This window comes from Saimiri boliviensis, chromosome 14, assembly GCF_048565385.1.
Source record: "Saimiri boliviensis isolate mSaiBol1 chromosome 14, mSaiBol1.pri, whole genome shotgun sequence".
NCBI classification, from domain to species: Eukaryota; Metazoa; Chordata; class Mammalia; order Primates; family Cebidae; genus Saimiri; species Saimiri boliviensis.
Window position 1 is genome coordinate 39,811,182 of NC_133462.1, and position 16,442 is coordinate 39,827,623.

At 53.9% G+C, this 16,442-nt stretch overlaps 1 protein-coding gene across 2 annotated transcripts; it reads right to left on the minus strand.

Annotated features, from left to right (window-relative positions):
* Positions 1-198: 198 nt before the first annotated feature.
* On the minus strand, positions 199-14,414 carry TRIP10 (thyroid hormone receptor interactor 10). 2 transcript variants are annotated; one of them, XM_039466044.2, is made up of 15 exons: positions 14,292-14,414; positions 12,908-13,023; positions 12,753-12,809; positions 10,578-10,725; positions 10,437-10,499; positions 10,098-10,202; positions 9,870-9,998; positions 8,095-8,241; positions 7,801-7,995; positions 6,624-6,791; positions 6,259-6,368; positions 1,644-1,776; positions 1,264-1,406; positions 1,062-1,183; positions 199-645 (listed from the first exon to the last, which is right to left on the minus strand). In XM_039466044.2, exons 1-15 carry the CDS (start codon positions 14,313-14,315, stop codon positions 497-499), a joined length of 1,809 nt encoding a protein of 602 aa, XP_039321978.1. In that variant the 5' UTR covers positions 14,316-14,414; the 3' UTR covers positions 199-496. The 2 variants fall into 2 exon arrangements, with proteins under 2 accessions (XP_039321978.1, XP_003938912.1); XM_003938863.3 differs by lacking the exon at positions 6,624-6,791 and having other exon boundaries at positions 14,292-14,413.
* Positions 14,415-16,442: the final 2,028 nt, after the last annotated feature.

A 16,442-nucleotide genomic window follows, 5' to 3' on the forward strand; every position in this document is an offset into this window, starting at 1 on the left:
TCTACCTGAGTCACAAGCAGGCACCCACTGACAATGACATAAAGCCAACTTCCAGAAAGGGGCAGGGCTGACCCAAGATATACCCAAGAGCACCTGCCCTTTCTTGTTCCCTGTGTGTGTGGCCTGTAAGAAACGTGACATTAAGATACTTCCACTCCCAGTATGTAAATCTTCTAATAAGGCACTGACTCCAGGAACTTTAGATAATTAATTTTTTTTCCATTTTTGTATAAAACAAAATAGCCGGAGCCGAGCAGCAGGAAGAAAAGATGTAAAACATGAGTATGTACATCAATGGTTGGACTATGGTGGAAGAAGGCACAGCGGGTCCATCTGGAGTAACAGGTGGGATTAGGTGGGGAGGTGGAGGGGGCAGCAGGTTACACAGGTTTCAGCTGAAGCCACGGGGTCAGAAATAAAGTGCATAGGTCCTGGGGCACCCCCGCGGCCCAGAAGCAGCAGCCGACAGCCCCCCTCTTCCCGCCTCCGGCAGGGTTCAATTGAGCGTGACTCGGAGGTAGGAGGTAGGAACGTAGCCCTCGCCTCCCTCTTTCCGTCTGACCCGGGTCCAGCCATCCCCTTTGTCTTCTTCCATAAGACTGAGGTCTTCACCCTCAGCCATGGAGATGGTGCCTTCACTGGACCCTGTCATGGGGGTGGGGGGAGGCTTAGATCTGCTTTAGGCAAATTTATTTCGTTTTTATTTTTGAGATCAAGTCTTGCTCTGTCACCCAGGCTGGAGTGCAATTGGCACGATCTCGGCTCCCTGCAACCTCCGCCTCCCGGGTTCAAGAGATTCTCCTGCCTCAGCCTCCTGAGGTAGCCAGGATCACAGGCATGCGCCACCACGTCCGGCTAATTTTTGTATTTTTAGTAGAGATGGGGTTTCACCATGTTCACCAGGCTGGTCTGGAACTCTTGACCTCAAGTGATCTGCCTGTCTCAGCCTCCCAAAGTAGTACTGGGATTACGGGCCTGAGCCACGGCGCCCGGCCTTGCTTTAGACGGATTTAAACAGAACCTAGGCAGAGACACCCCACAAGCCCACTCGCCGTCCTCACCTTCAAAATGGTAGATGGCCACACAGTGACCTATGGGGGATGTGGCTTCCTCCTCGAAATCTTCATCAAACTCTGTATAAATGGGGGTGTCCTGGCTCTCTTCTGTGGGAGGCTCTTCAGAGCTGTTTGGGGAGAATTTGGCTGATAAAGACGTGCCCTCTTGGGTCCCTAGGAACACACCCACTCTGGCGTCACCCCTCACCTCTCCTTGGCGTCCTGTGATCCGCTGTTGCTGCTGCTGTTGTCTGGTGGGGCGCTAGTCGGGGGGTCGGGAGGCCGGGCATGCCGGCTCAGGCTGTCTCCGCGGTTGCTAAGGACTCGACTTTCAGCTTCTGCCAGCCACGCCTGGGAGGAGAGGACCGCCAAGATCAGTTCCAGGACAGAGCTCCCGGGTCAGCCCACTCTGGCCCCAGAGGATCCCTGAGATCACTCGGGCACCGCCAAGGCTGTGATGGAAAACAGCTGGAGACCCCCCCCCACCCCCTGGCTCCAAACACCTCCCCTGTCCCCAACCCCCACCCCACCCTGCAGTGACTCAGCTAGGCCCGCTGGCCCCCACCCCTCCCCAGGGTCTTTTCTGACCTCATACTTCTGCACCTCCAATTTCAGCCGTTCAATGTTGCCCAGGGTTTCGGTGATCTGGGGCTCCAAGCTGGCAGGGTCCCCCATCTGGGGTGTCTTCTCATAGACATCCTTCATTTTCTTCAGGGCTTCCCTACAACAATGGAGACAGGCAGACGGGAAAACACGATTCCCTGTGAGTTTTTTTGTTGTTGTTGCTATTGTTTTGTTTTGTTTACGTCAGGGTCTCGCTCTGACTCTTTCCCCAGGCTGGTGTGCAGTGATGCAACCATAGCTCACTGCAACCTTGACCTCCCAGGCTCAAGCGATCCTCCTGCCTCAGCCTCCTGAGTAGCTAGGACTACAGGCCCACATCACCACACTCGCCTGATTTTTCTTTCTCTTTTTTGTTGAGACGGGGTCTCACTCTGTCACCCAGGCTGGAGTGCAGTGGCATAATCTTGGCTCACTGCAACCTCCGCCTTCTCGGTTCAAGAGATCCTCCTGCCTCAACCTCCCCGGTAGCTGGGACTACAGGCGCACACCACCAGGCCCGGCTGATTTTGGTATTTTTAGTAGAGATGGGGTTTGACCATGTTGGCCAGGCTGGTCTTGAACTCCTGATCTCGTGATCTGCCCGCCTCGGCCTCCTAAAGTGCTGGGATTACAGGCGTGAGCCACTGCGCCCGGCCAATTCGCCTGATTTTTCAAAAATTTTTGGTGGAGATGGGTTCTGGCTATGTTGCCCAGGCTGGTCTCAAACTTCTGAGCTCAAGTGATCCTCCTGCCTCAGCCTCCCAAAGTGCTGGGATGAGAGGCATGAGCCAGGGGAGGGGCTCTATGTGATTTCACAAGTGAAAAAACCGGGGTTTTGCATCAAGGAGCAAATAGCAAGGCAGGACAGTGATTAAGGCTAGTGCCCAACTGCCTGGGTTCGAATCTTAGTGTATTTCCTAGTTCTGTGAGCTTGGCTTAAATGAACTAAACCCCTGCTGCTGTTTGCTCATCTTGGAAATGGAGATGACGATCCAAATATCTCATCTGGTCATTGTGAGGATTAATACACTGCCTGATACTTGGTAAATCCTCACTATTACTCATATACATACTGAGTACCTACTGCATACCGGTACTATTCCAAGCATCAGAAATAAAACAATGGGCTGGCCATGGTGGCTCACATCTATAATCCCAGAATTATTTTGTAGGCTGAGGCAGAAAGATCACTTGAGGCCAGGAGTTCAGGACCAGCCTGGACAACAGAGCGAGACCTTGTCTCTAGTGAAAAATTAAAACAAGGCCAGGCACGGTGGCTCACGCCTATAATCCCAGCACTTTGGGAGGCTGAGGTGGGTGGATCACGAGGTCAAGAGATCGAGACCATCCTGGTCAACATGGTGAAACCCCGTCTCTACTAAAAATGGAAAAATTAGCTGGGCGTGGTGGCCTGCGCCTGTAGTCCCAGCTACTCAGAAGGCTGAGGCAGGAGAACTGCTTGAACCCAGGAGGCAGAGGTGGCAATGAGCTGAGATCGCACCATTGCACTCCAGCCTGGGTAACAAAAGCGAAACTCCATCTCAAAAAAAAAAAAAGAAAAATTAAAACCACTTTTTAAAAATAGGGGGAGGAGGGGATGGGGAAAAAATAAAGAAAGAAAGATAAATATGGCTGGGCGAGGTAGCTCATGCCTGTAATCGCAGCACTTTGGGAGGCCAAGGTGGGTGGATCATGAGGTTATGAGTTCGAGACCAGCCTGCCCAATATGGTGAAACCCCATCTCTACTGAAAATATCAAAATTAGCTGGGCATGGTGGCACATGCCTATAGTCCCAGCTACTTGGGAGGCTGAAGCAGGAAAACTGCTTGAACCCAGGAGGCAGAAATTTCAGTGAGCCAAGATCGCGCCACTGCATTCCAGCCTGGCCCACAGAGCGAGACTCTGTCTCGAAAAAAAAAAAACAGAAAGATAAATATAACACTAAACAAGACAGTCAGGATCTTCACTCTGTGTATGATCTCTCAGGAAAACTTGAGAATTCAAATAAATCCATCTACACTGTTTAGAATAGTGCCTAGAATACAGTAAGTGATTAATAAATACTGTTTTTGTTATCATTCGGCTATCATCTCTGTCTCCTCTATGTCTATATACACGGGTAGTCACCACTATAATAGATCTTTGGAAAAGACCAGACCTGAGCTCAACTTACTTCCAGTTACTTATTTATTTTTTCTTGAGACACAGTCTCACTCTGTTGCCCAGGCTGGAGAACAGTGGTGCAGTCGCAGCTCACTGCAACCTCCGCCTCCTGGGTTCTAGCGATTCTTGTGCCTCAGCTGCCCGAGTAGCTGGGATTACAGGTGCACGTCACCACGCCTGGTTAATTTTTGTATTTTTAGTAGAGTCAGGGTTTCTGTATGTTGCCCAGGCTGGTCTTGAACTCCTGACCTCAAGCCATCCACCTGCCTCGGCCTCCCAAAGTGCTGCGATTACAGGCGTAAGCTGCTGCGCCTGGCCAACTTCGTTCCAGTTCTAACACCTGACCCATTTTACAGATGAAGAAACAGGAATTAAAAGGTGAAACAAGATGCCCAAGATCTCGGAGATGAAGCTGGCAAACAAGTCCAGTTTGTTTTGACTCTAGAACATGTACCCTTAACCCCTCCACCATAGACACCCAGGAACTAGAGAGTTCTGAATGGAACTTTACACCAATAAAAGCTGTTCTGTCCAAGAGGTTACATGCAAATGGCAAAATACCATTTGGCTGCCTGTTAGCAAGCGGCAAATGTCATTCCTATTATGTAACAGGACTGGGAAGATGATTTTGTTGCTTGGAAAGAGTAAAGATTTTTTTTAATCTGGCAGATTTTTTTATTGTTAATATTTTACATGTTTGAACTGTTAAACAGATAAGCATATGCTGCTTTTTCTTTCTTTTAGCCAATTGATGTGGTGATCTAGATGGTTAGATTTTTTGATATTGAACCATCTTTGCATTATTGGGATAACACCCAACCAATGATGGGATTTTTTTTTTTTTTTTTTTTTAGTTTTTAAAAAATTTGTTGTTGTTGTTGTTGTTGTTGTTGTTTTTGAGACAGAGTTTCACTCTTGTTGCCCAGGCTGGAATGCAATGGCTCGATCTTGGCTCACCACAACTACTGCCTCCCGGGTTCAAGCAATTCTCCTGCCTCAGCCTCCCAAGTAACTGGGATTATAGGTGCATGCCATAATGCCCTGCTAATTTTTGTATTTTTAGCAGAGACAGGGTTTTACCATGTTGGCCAGGCTTGTCTCAAACACCTGACCTCAGGTGATCTGCCTGCCTCAACTTCCCAAAGTGATGTATTATTTTTTAAACACTGGATTTGCTTGGCTAGGCTTTTGTGAAGGATTTGCTTGGCTAGGATCATAAATAAAGCAAAATGAGCCTTCAATTTTCTCTTCTTGAATTCTTGGCCACTGATTTGGGAATCAGGATTCCTCAGCCTAAAGAGGCTGACAGGTTTCACTCTTCTTCTGTTTGCTGGAAGGACTTGTGTAAGACAAGAAGTAACTGTTTCTTTTTTTCTTTTTGAGACAGGGTCTCACTCTGGCAGCCAGGCTAAAGTGCAGGTGGTGCAATTACAGCCACCTGCAGTCTCAACCTCCCAGGCTCAAGCCATCCTCCTCCCTCAGCCTCCCAAGTAGCTGGGACTGCAGGCACAAACCGCCACACCCAGCTAATTTTTTTTTTTATTTTTTGTAGAAATGGAGTCTCACTCTGTTGCCCAGACAGGGCTCAAACTCCTAGGCTCAGGTGATCCTCCTGCCCTGACCTCCCAAAACACCAGGATTGCAGGCACGAGCCACTGCACCTGGTCAAGAAGTAACTGTTTCTTTTAAGTGTGGTAGGAACCACCTGTAAAACCATCAGGGTCTTGGGATTGTTGGGGATATCTCTGAATACCATTTAGATGTCATTCATTTACAGACCAGGGCAGTGGCTCATGCCTATAATTCCAGCATTATGGGAGGCCAAGGCAGGCAGATCACCTGAGGTCAGGAGTTCGAGACCAGCCTGGACAACATGGGGAAACGCCACCTCTACTAAAATATAAAAAGTAGCTGGGTGTGGTAGTGCACACCTGTGGTCCTAGGTACTTGGGAGGCTGAGGCATAAGAATCGCTTGCACCTGGGATGTGGAGGCTGCAGTGAGCCCAGATTGAACCACTGCACTCCAGCCTGGGTGACAGAACAAGACCCTGTCTTAAAATAAAATATAAATGGCCAGTGCGGGGGATCACTTTGAGAGGCTGAGGTGAGCGGATCACAAGGTCAGGAGTTTGAGTCCAGCCTGGCCAACATGAAGAAACCCCGTCTCTACTAAAAATACAAAACCTTAGCCAGACACGGTGGCGTGCAACTGTGATCCCAGCAACTCAGAGGCTGAGGCAGGACAACTGCTTGAACCCGGGAGATGGAGGTTGCAGCGAGCTGAGATCGTGCCACTGCACTCTGGCCTGGGCAGCAGAGCAAGACTCCATCTCAAAAAATAATAAAATATAATAAAAATGAAATAAAGTAAAAAATGGAATTCATTTACTATTTTATCATGTTCCTTGCCTGCCGTCCCCACCCTGCCACCATACCTCTGGTCAACCTCCTTCTGAAGCTCACGATTGCGTTCTTCCAACTGCTGTTGAAGCCGTTTTCGCTGCTGCTCTGGAGGCAAGTGGCTAAAATCCTCGGTCACCACTGTCTGCAAGGTGGGTATGGGGTTGAACTGGGGATCAAGGAGTCTAGGCTGCCAGACTCTGCACACGTCGGAGCTATTTCACTTCCTTCCCCGGCCACGGTTCTTGGCAGCAAGGCCATGCACAGAGCAAAGCGGGTCTGGGTTGGGCAACCAGGGAAGAGGGGCCCAGCCAGCGGCAGGAAGCGAGCCCAGGGTCCCGCCACCCGTCGCTGGGCAGGCTAGGGCCACCACCTCCTCCTGCCCCGAGGCCTCACTTACCCCACGGCTGCCTCGAAGGCTGCGGAAGGATGCTAGCCTCGGTTTGACCGACTTACTGATCTCGCTCAGTATGGTCAAGGGGTCACGGCCGGAGCGGGGGGACGGGGGTCCATTAGGCAATGCCAAGGGTACCGGGCCCCCCAGGGGGGAGAGGGGTGGGGGGCGTGGCTACCGGCAGGGGGCGGGGAGGGGGATAGGTTGAAGGGGTGGGCGGGGGTAGGAAGATGCAGAGAATGAGGACAAATGGACGGACGGATGGACGCATGGACGGACGGATGGATGCAACAAAGAAAAAAAGGAAAAACAAAATGGAGAAAGAAAAAAATGGTAAGAAAACCACAACTCAGGATGCGCAACCACACAGAGAAAAACGCATGCAAGAGCGACATAAAAAAATCCGGAAGGTAGCGGGGAGGAGGTTGAACTGTAAGCCCGAAAGCCAGAACTCTCAGGCCCCCTGGGTATCTCCTAGGTCTCTGGAAGGTGATGTCCGGGGGGCAAGCATGGGTCCAGGAGGCAGGGGGCACGTGTCTCTCTGTCCACTTAGCTTTCGGGGCTGACAGTCTAGAAGACGCATGCAGGAATCACAGTCTCAGACAGGTATGGGGCCACAGAGGCCACGAGCTGAGAGCGGGGTGGGAAGTGGGAACACGAGAGGGGTTGCGGCGTCAGGGGCTTAAGCCCGGAGATCACAGGTGTAAGTCGAGGAGAGGTAGGAAAGTTTAAGTCGAGATTGCCCCGAAGTGTAAATCAAAGGTATGAACCAAGGATGCCAAGGTCTGTGAAAATCCAAACAGCCAAGACAACAGGAGGTGCAGGGTGGTTCCCAGAGTCCCACCAGCGGGATGGGGAGAGGAACTCAGGGAGTCCCCAGGGATGATGTCACCAGCCCTCAGGCCAGCCCTCAATTCCACCAGCAGGTCTTCTCCCAGCATCCCGAGAAGCAGCAAACAGACAGACGCCACAGACCGCCCCACCCCGCCCCCCCTTCGCCTCGGGGGACGCCCAGGCCAATCGGCCCGCCAGCCTTCCTTCCCTCCAGCCCGGGCCGGCAGCCAAGAGGAAAATTCCTGCCCGGGACTCAGCGTTCAGGCAGCTGGGGCTGACTCAGTAGGGGCCCCGCTGTCCCCACCTCACTGTCCTTCTCCCCCAGCATCCCAAGGGTCCCAGCCCCCACCTTGTTCTTCTTCCCAAAAGGCCAGCGCTTGGCACGGCTGCGGCTCGGGCCCCGGAGCTCAGGCCGTCCTTCCGAGGGGGTGCCCAGGCTGCTGTCCGAGGGTGCCCGGTTCATGGGCTGGCTGAAGTCCTCGAATTCCACGTCGCCCGGGCGGGCAAAACCTGACTTGTGCAGCTCTATAAGGACTTGGGAGTCCTGGGGGAGGGGCACAGGGGATGTGCAGTCAAGCGTCTTGCTTATGGAGACCTCCCTCTGCCCACCCCGCGGCCCACTGTTCCCAGAACAGGCACCCACGTTCTTGGGATCCACAGCATGTGCCGCCACCTTCATGCCCTCCAAACACTTGGCGATGATGGGCACCACCTCCAGCTCGGTCTCCGAGAGAAGCCCGTACCCAGCACCCAGGTGGACAGCCCTGCGTTCGTCCATGTCCTGGAGCTTCTGTAGGGACAGGGCAAGCGGGGCTCAGGGGTGCTAACAGAGGTTCTAGAAGCACAGTGAGTCACTCTGCAACTATGATCGCGTTCCACGCTGGCCTCAACCCCAAGCCAGTCTGGAGGGGAAGACAGAGTCGGGAAGAAAGACTCCAGACCAGTGTGGTTGGGGAGAGACACAGTGCCAGGGGGATGACAGAGGGGGATGCCTGCCTAGGGGGTCGGCAAAGGCTTCTCCAAGGAGACAAGAGGGCAGGGATTTAAAGAAAAAGCGGAAGGCCGGGCGCGGTGGCTCACGCCTGTAATCCCAGCACTTTGGGAGGCCGAGGCGGGTGGATCACAAGGTCACGAGATTGAGACCATCCTGGTCAACATGGTGAAACCCCGTCTCTACTAAAAATACAAAAACTAGCTGGGCATGGTGGCGCGTGCCTGTAATCCCAGCTACTCAGGAGGCTGAGGCAGGAGAATTGCCTGAACCCAGGAGGCGGAGGTCGCGGTGAGCCGAGATCGCGCCACTGCACTCCAGCCTGGGTAACAAGAGCGAAACTCCGTCTCAAAAAAAAAAAAAAAAAAGAAAGAAAAAGAAAAAGAAAAAGCGGAACCAGCCCTGATATTCCCAAGGCCAGGGACCGGACAGAGAGTGGGGCACTCCATTAAAACCAAGAGGGGGCCGGGCACGGTGGCTCACGCCTGTAATCCCAGCACTTTGGGAGGCCGAGGCGGGCGGATCACGAGGTCAGGAGTTTGAGACCAGGCTGGCCAATATGGTGAAACCCCATCTCTACTAAAAATACAAAATTTAGCCGGGTATGGTGCCGTGCGCCTATAGTCCCAGCTACTCGGGAGGCTAGGGAAGAAGAATCGCTTGAATCCGGGAGGCGGAGTTTGCAGTGAGCTGAGATTGTACCATTGCACTCCAGCCTGGGTGACAGAACAAGACTCCATCTCAAAAAATAAAAAAAAGAAGAGGAGAAATTTGAGACCTTTCAGAAGGGTTGTTAGAGGTGGAGCTTAGAAGAATAAGTAGGAATTTCAAAAAGAAAGAAAGGCCGGGCGCAGTGGCTCACGCCTGTAATCCCAGCACTTTAGGAGGCCGAGGCGGGTGGATCAGGTCAAGAGATTGAGACCATCCTGGTCAACATGGTGAAACCCCGTCTCTACTAAAAATACAAAAAATTAGCTGGGCGTGGTGGCGCGTGTCTGTAATCCCAGCTACTCAGGAGGCTGAGGCAGGAGAATTGCCTGAACCCAGGAGGCGGAGGTTGCGGCGAGGCGAGATCGCGCCATTGCACTCCAGCCTGGGTAACAAGAGCGAAACTCCGTCTCCAAAAAAGAAAGGTCACTTGAGCCCAGGGGTTCCAGGCTGCAGTGAGCTGTGATCTTGCCACTGCCTGGGTGACAGAGCTGGGCCCCATCTCTCTATAGAAGTAAATAAACAAACAAATAAGTAAAAGGCATGCACAGCAAGAAGAACAGCTGGACTAAAAGCACAGTATCTGACTGTTATTTAGGTTTCTGATTCACTTTTCATCTAGGGACTGGGACATTGCAGCTGGGGTTTTGACGAATGTGTAGGAGTTGGTTAACATTGGGGCTTTCGGGAAGGTAGGTCTGAGAACTGGGAGCACTCACATCGAATATCTGGGGCATCTGTGAAAAATAGAAGTGGGCTTGGTCTCGGTTGAAGCGTTGTAGTTGAGCCGCATATTCATTTTTGCTTTCTTCTGCCATATGACTCCGGAGGTGGGCTTGCTGCTTGGCCTGGGGAATGCAGAGGAGGAGGATACTGCCAGGTTCTGGTCACATCCCACCCGGATTCCCCCAAGTCTGTCCCAGACCCTGCCTCCCCTCCACACACACCTTCTCCACATCAGCCTTGGTGGCATTGATATCCTGGTCTAGCCGCTCAGCAGTCTGGGCTGCCTTCTCTGCCTCTCGGCAGTCCCGCTCAAATTTACGCTTACTCTGTGTAGGGGACAGAACCAGAGTGAAGGAGCCACCATCCCAAAGACAGCGGGGTGGAAAGCCAGCTTTCAGGGATTGTTGGGACGTCACCCATAAGTAGTGGACAAGGGCATACTGGAAGCCTATGAGGGAGGAAGGGCTAGGTCCCATAAAGAGGGCAGCTGCCTGACTCCACCATCTGCAACCCTCCCCCCTGCCTCCAGGCCACAGTCACTGCCGCCTCTGCACACTCACATTCTCCAGCTGTTTGAAGCCATTTTCCAGCTGCTGCTGGGCCCTGCGTCCTTCTTGGAAGTGCTACAGAAAGAAGAGCGATAAGGCTCAACAGGGTTCCAGCAGGAGCCCTTTGCAAGACCTGGAGAGGGGGTTCCTCACCATCTTCCTCTCCTGTTTCATCTCTTGCGAGTACTTGGTCAACTCTAGACACACACGGACACTGAGGTTCTCGGCCACCAGCTCCCGCTGGCCGGCAAAGTCATTCACCTCCTGGAGAATCTGTACGAAGGACTGCTGCTGGCTGAATCTGGGGTAGGATGAGAATCGCGGAACGGAGTCAGGCCCCTCCACAGTAGGCTGATGCCCCAGGACGCGCCTCCAGATGGAAAAGGGTTAAGCCCCAAGAATTTCTTGCTCTGTCGCCCAAGCTGGAGCGCAGTGACCTTGGCTCAGTGCAACCTCGGCCTCGCAGGTTCAAGCTATTCTCTTGCCTTAGCCTCCTGAGTAGCTGAGATTACAGGTGCAGATAATTTTTGTGTTTTTAGTAGAGGCAGAGTTTCACCATGTTGGTCAGGCTGGTCTTGAACTCCTGACTCAGCCTCTCAAAGTGGGATTACAGTCGTGAGCCACCGCACCCAGCCTAGCCTCAAGAATTTCATCCTTGAAGAGAATGACAAATTCTGGTCCATATTCCTTAACCCCAGCCTTTGAGTAGAATGCATTTTGTTGTTGTTGTTGTTGTTAGAGGTGAAGACCCTAGCATTTTTGGGGGGGCGGGTGACAGGGCTTGCTCTGTCACCCCTACTGCAGTGCACTGGCAAGATCCTGTCTCATTGCAGCCTCAAAACTCCTGGGCTCAAGTGATCCTCCCACTTCAGCCTCCCAAACAGCTGGGACCACAGGCACACGCCACCACACCTGGCTAATTTTTAAAATTTGAGATGAGGTCTCATTACATTGCCCAAGCTGATCTCAAACTCCAATCAACCCCGAACTCCACCACTTCCCGCCTCAGCCTCCCAGAGTGCTGGGATTACAGGTGTGAGCCACCGCACTGGACCTTGAATGTATTTTGGAACTTAGAATTTTCCAGTTTTCAAAGATGGTGTACAAGGCTTATATCATCTTTTATGCATCACCTCCATGGGGCTGGGGATAGCTTTTTGTAATCAAACACCCTATCTGTTTTTCTTTTTTAAAACAATGAGAGGGATTAACATTCACATTAAGTGGGATAAAAATCGAAACTATAATTAATAGCCTGGCTGACATGGTGAAACCCCATCTCTACTAAAAATACAAAAATTAACTGGGCATGGTGGCAGGTGCCTGTAATCCTAGCTACTAGGGAGGCTGAGGTAGGAGAATCACTTGAACCTGGGAGGCAGAGGTTGCAGTGAGCTGAGATGGCACAATTGCACTCTAGCCTGAGCAACAGAGTGAGATTCTGTCTTAAAAAAACAAACAAACAAACAAAAAAACAAACAAAAAAAAATTGGCCGGGTGCGGTGGTTCACACCTGTAATCCCAGCACCTTGGGAAGCCGAGGCAGGTAGATCACAAGGTCAGGAGATGGAGACCATCCTGGCCAACATGGTGAAACTCCGTCTCTACTAAAATACGAAAAAGAAAAGAAAAAGCCCGGCGTGGTGGTGCACACCTGTAGTCCCAGCTACTCAAGAGGCTGAGGCAGGGGAATTATTGCTTGAACCCAGGGAGGCGGAGGTTGCAGGGAGCTGAGATGGTGCCACTGCACTCCAGCCTGGCAACAGAGCCAGACTCCTTCCCCCCTCATCCCAAAAAATTAGTTCAGGTCAGAGATTGCCGCCAAATAAGTAACCAACACAACTTGATTTCCAGGGCTTTTTGGATTTTGGAACTGAGGACTCAAAGTAAAGTCAAATGCTCCTTACGACATTTATTTTAATACCGACTGCATACTGTTTTAACACATTCACTCAGCTCGTGTTCATGCAAGCCCTACAAAGCTGGAGCAATCATCATCATCCCATTTCACAGATGAGGAAAACAAAGGCACAAAACAAAAAAGTCATCTGCTTAAAGTGACTGGTTTGGTAACTGCTGGGGCCTCAGTATTTAATAGTTAAGGAAAATAGAGGCAGAGACCCTGAGTCACAAGCCCAAGGCAATTCATCTACATAGTAGTGGACTCAGGATTCCAGCCCAGATAATCCAGCATCTTACATCCAAGCTCTCACCTCTAGAGAGGAAGTGAGATGAGGGGTGGGGTGTCCCAGCCGAGGGAGGGGAAGGGAGACCCACGCTCCGTCCTCCCTTACCAAATCTAGCCCTGCAGCCCCTCTCCAACCTTACTTGGACTCAGGATCATCCTTGGCAGGTCTCTTGGGCAGATATTTTTTCACCAGGCTCCTAAGGGGAGACAGAGGGAGGAGGGCTGAGCTCACAGCCCTCCCATCCTAACCCTCGCCCCAGGCGCGCCCACCGTAGCGTCCACTCCAGGGTCTCACCGCAGTTGCTTGGCGTAAGCTTGTTCCACCTCGGTGCGTTCTTTCACGAACTTTACGTATCTGTCCAACAGGTCCAGACCCCACTGCGTGTGGCGCTCGAGCACCTCGAATTGATCCTGGCAGGGGGCATAGTGGGGGAGGAGGGGAGAGGGGGAGGAGGGGAAAGAAGGAAGAGGGGAGAGGGGCCGCGGTCAAGATCTTGGGACCCCCACAGCCCGCCGACCAGACTCCCAGGGAGCCCCAAGGCTCTGCGCTCCCAGGAGGAGTGGCTTCCCGGCGCCGCCCAGGCGTGGCGCGGGGTTGGGGGGGGCAGGAAACTGGCGGGAACCCCCTCGCCTTCCCGGGAAGGGCCGGAGAACAGCGCCCAGGCCCCAACCACCCCGGCCGGGAGATGGGGGTCTCCGACTTAAGACCGCCAAGAGGGGCGTGGAAGGGGGCAGGGCCACTCCCCCAGCCAGCTCAGGCTCCCCTAATCCCCCCGGATTCCGGAAAATCCGGCCGGCCCAGCTTGAGTCTAGGCCAGAGGGGAAGGGTTCCTCGCAGACTAAGGGCCCCTGAGTGGCCAGGGGGCAGGCACCAGGTTCTCTGAATCTCCCTGCCTCTCGGGATCCCCCAGTGGGTGACTCAATTTCCCCCACTGACCCCACTACACCTCCAAAAGAAATCGCAGAGTTGGAGGAGGGGATGGCAGTCTGGTTACCCCGGCGGCACTTAGAACTCAGGGATTCCACCGCCCCCAGGAATGGGAGGGGTCAGAGGTCCGGCTAGGATAGGGGGAAATTTCTGGGGCTTCCAGGGCTGTGGATAGAGGCGACCAGTGGGCAGTCCCGCCCTGGGCCTGGGGCGAGCAGGGGGAAGCCAGGGAGGGGGGTCAAGCCGAGCTTAGCATCTCCCTTCCCCTCCAGGAGCGTCCCCAACCCCTAGGTGTTAATTAAAGGCGAGGAAAAGGGCGGAGAGGACTTCTAGGTCCCACGTGGGTGGGGATGAGGGTGACCAGAGGGTCCCCTCCCCCCTCCCTGCCGGACAGGAGGACGACGGGCAGGGACCCAGGGGCCGTAAGATAAGCCGTCTGCCCCGCCAGGGCGCCCAAAATAGGTGACCTCTCCCAGCCGCCCTGGCCTGGCCCCAGGATTCCTTCTGCCCTTCTCACTCGCAACCCTGTGCCTCAGTTTCCCCACGCCGGTCCGGAAAAGTCGCCTTTCGCCCCTGAACGTGCTGAGACTTCCAGATAAACTCCGAGAGAGGGCGAAGGGTGGAGGGCGGGGACCCATGGGTTGGTGGAAGGGAAAGGCGCGGAGCCCCCCTCTAAGATATGCTGGGGACAAAAGCAGGGGTGCCTGGACCCCAGCAAGGGGGAACTTAGAGGCGGGACGACTGGACTTACCCACAGCTCAGTGCCCCAATCCATGCTGCTCCCGCCGCCGCCGCCGCCGCCGCAGCCACCACCGCGCCCGGTCCCCGCCGCCCGCCGCCCGCTGCCCTCCGCCCTCCCCTGGGAGAATCTGCCGGGGGCGGTGCGCCTGGCCCCGCCCGGCCCCGCCTACCCCAGACTCTTCCACGCCCCTCTGCACGCGTGTCCACGCCCCCCCTGCACGCTCTGCCACGCCCCCGCCCGCGCGGAGCCCAAGTCCTGCGCTTCAGGGGCGGGGCCCCGAGAAGGCGGGGCCCAACGGACGCACCCCCGCCCCCGTTTAAAGCAAAGGTGCCACTCGACGCCGCTGGACCGACCCCTTAAAGAACCCCCACCCATTTTTCCAAGTCCCCGAGACCCCTCTGGTCCTCCCATCTTCCTTCCCCACTCCAAACGGTTCTTCCTATCTCCTTTTCCCCTTTCTCTGCAATTATTCCTTAAAGGGCCAAGACACGAAATCTCCAAACCCAAGAAGTCCTTCCTCAACCCCGTTGCAGGGGGATCCTGAGGTCACCCCGTTCTTGCGAGCCGGCCCGGCTCCAGGCGTCTAGGTTCGTCCCACTAATGGTCTGGTCCCTCCGGCCACAGGGCGGATGAGGACTTCGATCCAGCCCGGGACGCGCCTCCGCCAAGGCCGGGTCCATTAGCTCCCTCACCGCATCCTGCCTTTCTTCCCCCAGAGACTCCGCTGGGAAACTGAGGACGGGCTGTCCTTGGGATGCGAGGCCCAGGCCCTTCCCCAGCTGCGGTCCAGTTCGCGCCTGCGTCTGCCCATTTTCCAGTCTCATCCATGGAGGTTGAATCTGGTTGAATTCTCAGTACTGCCCCTGGGATTCCGACTCCGCCCCTCCCCCAGACGTCTGGGGCCCAGGGGAAGGGAAGTTTGTCACCCCTCCCATAAAAGTCTGTTCACACCTTATAAATCCCTTTGAGGTGCTGGGATGAAAGAGGAGAGGAGGCACCGGGGATTCCCACCCCCATTCTCTCCAGCCTTTGGCCCTTTCTCTGTAGCTACAGAGAAGGCGGCGCGTCTTGCAGGGGGACCCTTGAGGATACGTTCCCCTTACACAGAGCACCCAGGATCCCAGGACAGAGAGATACCGGGGAACCCAGGAGGAGAGCTTTGGGACTGATGGTTCTGCTGGGACCTGGTACCACCTGCTGGTGGCTTCTGAGCTAGAAAACGTCTGATCGCAGTTGGGCAACTCAATGCAGTGAGTTCAGTGGTTCGTCTGAAATGGGGGCTCAGCCTAGCAAAGTTCTGAGCTCAACTCTGGTCAGAGACTCAAACTGGAATTAGGGTTCAGCCCAGGTCAGCACCACGGTGGGGACTGGGTCTGAAACTGAGGTCGGAAGCTTAACCAGACGGATTAGCAATCCAGGGTTCAGGTCCAATCTGGAGTCGGGACTAGTCCAGATCGGTGGCCTAAACCAGAGATTAAGCCTCAGTATGTGGTGGGGAAGGCGGGGGGGCGGGGGGGGGGGGCGCGTAGGTGTCAGAGTTTCAGGCTGAAGCTGGGGCTCAACTACAGGGAGGGAGTTCACTTGGGTTCAGCCCGAAGTCCAGTCTAGTCTGGAATCTGGCAGTGGGGCTCCAATCGCCTTACTCTGGAATAGGAGGCTTAGCCTAAGGCTGGGGTCTCAGCCTGGGGTCACAGGTCATCCTAGGGTCAAACTTTAACCTGAGGTCAGCTTGAGGGCTCTCTGTGGACCAGGAAGATTAGGAAAACAGGTCAGGCCTGAACAGATGCGTGTGTTTACCAAAAGCCTGAGCTCTGGCTGGGAGCCATTTCCCTACGGCAAGAAGAGGAAGTCCGTCTTTGGGGTACTGGGAAATGTAGTTTACTTAATGCCTTGTGGCGCTTGTCTGCTTCCGCTGCATTCTGGGTAGTGTAGTCCTGGACCGTTAAGAGTGGGTGGAGAAATTCCGCCTCAAGGCCGGATATCAGATCCATCATAATTGGTTAGATAAACTGCTCATTAAATCACATCCTGGACAATCTTTATAGCGATTGGTTAGGGTGCGGGGGGGTTAAGCGCTATCGGTACTCCCATTCGGAACCGGTGCTGTCCATCGGATGTCGTAAGAAGGCGGGCTGGCGGAGAGGCAATTGCTGACTGGCT

Coding starts and splice junctions, on each gene's coding strand:
- TRIP10 (XM_039466044.2), bottom strand. CDS start 14,315: ATGGATTGGGGCACTGAGCTGTGG. Junction 10,203..10,436: donor GCTTCAAACAGCTGGAGAAT/GTGAGTGTGCAG, acceptor TCCCCTACACAG/AGTAAGCGTAAATTTGAGCG. Junction 1,407..1,643: donor TGGAGGTGCAGAAGTATGAG/GTCAGAAAAGAC, acceptor CTCTCCTCCCAG/GCGTGGCTGGCAGAAGCTGA.